Source organism: Bactrocera latifrons, unplaced genomic scaffold (genome assembly GCF_001853355.1).
Source record: "Bactrocera latifrons isolate USDA-ARS-PBARC rearing strain unplaced genomic scaffold, ASM185335v1 scaffold_1046, whole genome shotgun sequence".
Classification (NCBI taxonomy): domain Eukaryota; kingdom Metazoa; phylum Arthropoda; class Insecta; order Diptera; family Tephritidae; genus Bactrocera; species Bactrocera latifrons.
Window position 1 is genome coordinate 32,948 of NW_017534460.1, and position 3,253 is coordinate 36,200.

Below are 3,253 nucleotides of genomic sequence, written 5' to 3' on the forward strand. Positions count from 1 at the left end.
CACGATGTGAAACACTGATAACACAAAAGAACATCCTGGTAAGTAGGTAACTGGGACTCACAGAGATGCGTATTTCAGGCGCTAGGTAGACAATTTCACGATTTTARGCGAATTTCTGAAATTTCAAGGCCGGAGTTGGGGTTGAAGATGSAATCCGATCTCAAAACAAAAAGTTGCATTGGAATCAGGAAGGACTAAGGCAACTTTTCCGCACTATTAGAAATCCCGAATCGAAAAAAGTCCGGAATCGACCCACCCTAATGTCTAGCTCCTTTCTATTGTCTTTCATGTCAACTTTTCATCGAAGCTAAGAGTCAATTGTAATTCCTAACTTTTTAGCGGAGTTAAAGTACGGTATTCGTGTACCTTCTATGAAAATTGGTTTTGCTGTATCTTGATGTACGTGAAAATAATGTGTACAGACTTAGCGCTTTTGAGTTTTTTCMGTAATTTCTTTGCCCATTGTAGAATTATATTTACAGCATTTTGGGGATTAGTAGTGGCAGCTATCGTTATTTGGAAGAGCAGATGGCTGAACGTTTTTGTCATGTTTCAAACGGTAGTCCACGATGATACAGAATTGTCAAACTTGGAAAAAATTCAGCTGCACTGAATGCTATTCAATCACCGGAAATGCGTAATGAAAACTGCACAATTGCAATGAAATCAATTGGTCATAGACTCAATAATTGAGGTTTGATCTTTCATTCGGATTGCAGAGAGTGAGCACTGACAAGAAATCAGGAAAGCTGTTGTAGCTGGTGGACAAATTAGTATTGCATGTTTGAGCCTTGCATTCGTTGGGTACGTTCGAACAAATAGGGATTGCTTGCTTCAGTAGATCGCTGCACAGAAATTGGATATTTCTTGGCGTAGCTCAGCCGAGGCATGAAGGCCTTTTTATATGAAATTAAAAAACTGCTACCTTTTCAATGGTATAAAACATTGGAGTCTTTTTTAACTAATATACAATTTATGGTTAAAGTAGGAGATGTCATATCGCTTTAAAAGGCCAGTGTTTTGGGCCCAACTCTATATATCATATGTACAGCTAATATTCCAACAGCTAATAATATATTGACTTCAACTTTTGCGGAGAGCACAGCTTTAGTGTTCGTAGCAAATGCCACACTATCACGTACATTAGCGGTAAGTTCTGTCGAAAAATGGCTAGCCAACTGGCGTATAAATGTAAAGAAGCAAACATGTAGTACATTTTCGTTAAAACCAGCAATGTGCCCGACAGTAAAAATTAACAATATTTTAGTATCTCTGGCGAACGAAGTAACTTATATTGGTATTTACTTAGATAGAAGGCATAGTGCAAAGAGTGAATGTTTCTTCTGAATACAGGGATCTTAAAAGGTCTCTACCAATAAGCATTTCGAGAAAACTGTCGAATTTGTCACCATTTTTATACTTATTTGGGCTTATGCATTCTAAGGAAGGGCATCCCTTAACAGAACCTATTATTGCACACTTTCACCATCAGAATCTACATGCCGGACTTCAGGCATTACTTGCTGCAATGCTATAGAAATGTTGGCCCCTGGGAGGAAAAAGTGTGGTGGAGTCATATAGTAAACAAGTGCGTGCAATATTTAAAATTACGACCCAGGATTTGCAAGCAGTTTATGAGAAACTTACCAGAAGACCGCCTCCGTCCAAGCCGGCTTTTTCTAATCATCGTAATTGACTATTGCGGACCGTTCTACTACCGTCCTGAAATAAGAAGTTTACCATCAATGAAATGTTCCACAAGTATCTTCACATGTTTTACTACGAAGGCGGTTCTTATGGAAGTCGTAAGGAATCTATCAACGATTCTACTTTCTAGTAGCGTTGCGTCGAATTATTTGGTGTGATAATGCAAGAAACTTTGTTGGAGCAAAAAATGAATTGGCAGAATTACACATTCAATTTCTGAAGCAGCAACATATTGAAGCTGTTTACCGGCAATGTTTTGTGGGATGTCCATAATAATACTTGATTTATTAAAATATAAAAAGCTAATAGAATATGATTAGAGATAAAAATAGTAAAACGAGTTTGCAGTCGAGATGATGAGCGAAGATGAAAAAATGATGGTGGTACATCAAAGTGATAGCTAGGCGAGTTTGCGCGTTGCGATATCTATCAGAGTTGCATTTGTGGTTGTCACAGTTATATAGAAGGAATGGCCTGTAAGTGTATTCCACCTCGGTCTCCTCACTATGACGGTCTTTGGAAGGCCTCAATTAAAATAGCGGAATTCCATTTCTAGCGAATTGCTGGTATTACACTACCCACTTTTGATGAACATAGAACTCATACTATGTCAGATCTCACCACTTACATCTATACCGGAACCAAACCTTCCAACAATAAACTCAAAAATTATTTCTCGACGATGTACAGAGTTGATTTTTTCAATAATAATTAATTGTAATAAAATCGAAATTGAGAGCGCGATAAGTGGCGAGAGAAGGTGAGCGATTATACAATTATGGTCTTCTCTGTCTATTCTATTGTGAAATACCTCAGTTAATATGTAAGTTATTTTATTGGAATTAAGTGATAGAATAATATTATTTGGTGATAAAATGTTATCAAATTGAACGATTTGTTCTCCGAACTTCAAACGTGCGCTAAAATAAATTCCACACTTCTGACTTATTGCAACCGTTTTTCAATTTCGTAAAGTACTGAGTATAAAAATATTTCTCGGCCTTTGAATCACTTAAAATGATAGAATATAAAATATTAGGCTATACCTGAACTTAGTGATTTCTTACTCGTTTATTATTGTGTTTAAAATACTTAAAAATTCAAGACATCGATTCTTGAACCAAATTTAGTGCTTACTTTTTTATACGTATTATTTATTTATATATACATATTTGTTACATACATTATTTACTTACCCCTCGAGATGTTAAGTAATCCATACCATTGGCTACTTGATACATAAAAGAAGTTAAATCACCTGAGGTTAAAGTTTTAGATTTTCCATGAGTATTCCCATAGTGCCTAATTAAATAAAAATAATACATAATACATACACGCTAAATTACAAAGTTGAGTTATAGTATTGAAAAATTAAATATATTTCTAAACAATTTTCCTATTACTTCAGAGGAATTTCGTGTTATTACAAACAAAGTTTCCTTTTATATCTCCGTTTCCTTTGAAATATCCGTATTGGAAAACAGCCCTTATAAACGGACGCAGTCTAAAACAGGACAAATTTTATGAAAAYAATTAAGGAAGGGCT

The 3,253-nt window shown here is 35.5% G+C and overlaps 1 protein-coding gene across 3 annotated transcripts in view; it reads right to left on the minus strand.

Annotated features, from left to right (window-relative positions):
* The window catches only part of LOC108969350 (tyrosine kinase receptor Cad96Ca-like), a gene marked incomplete at its 5' end in the record, with an annotated part of 28,097 nt that extends 25,088 nt beyond the window's left edge, over window positions 1–3,009 (minus strand). For all 3 annotated transcript variants that reach the window (XM_018934012.1, XM_018934004.1, XM_018934020.1), the window contains 1 exon segment: window positions 2,904–3,009. In XM_018934012.1, coding sequence (XP_018789557.1) covers window positions 2,904–3,009 — 106 coding nt within the window.
* Between the last annotated feature and the right edge of the window lie 244 nt (window positions 3,010–3,253).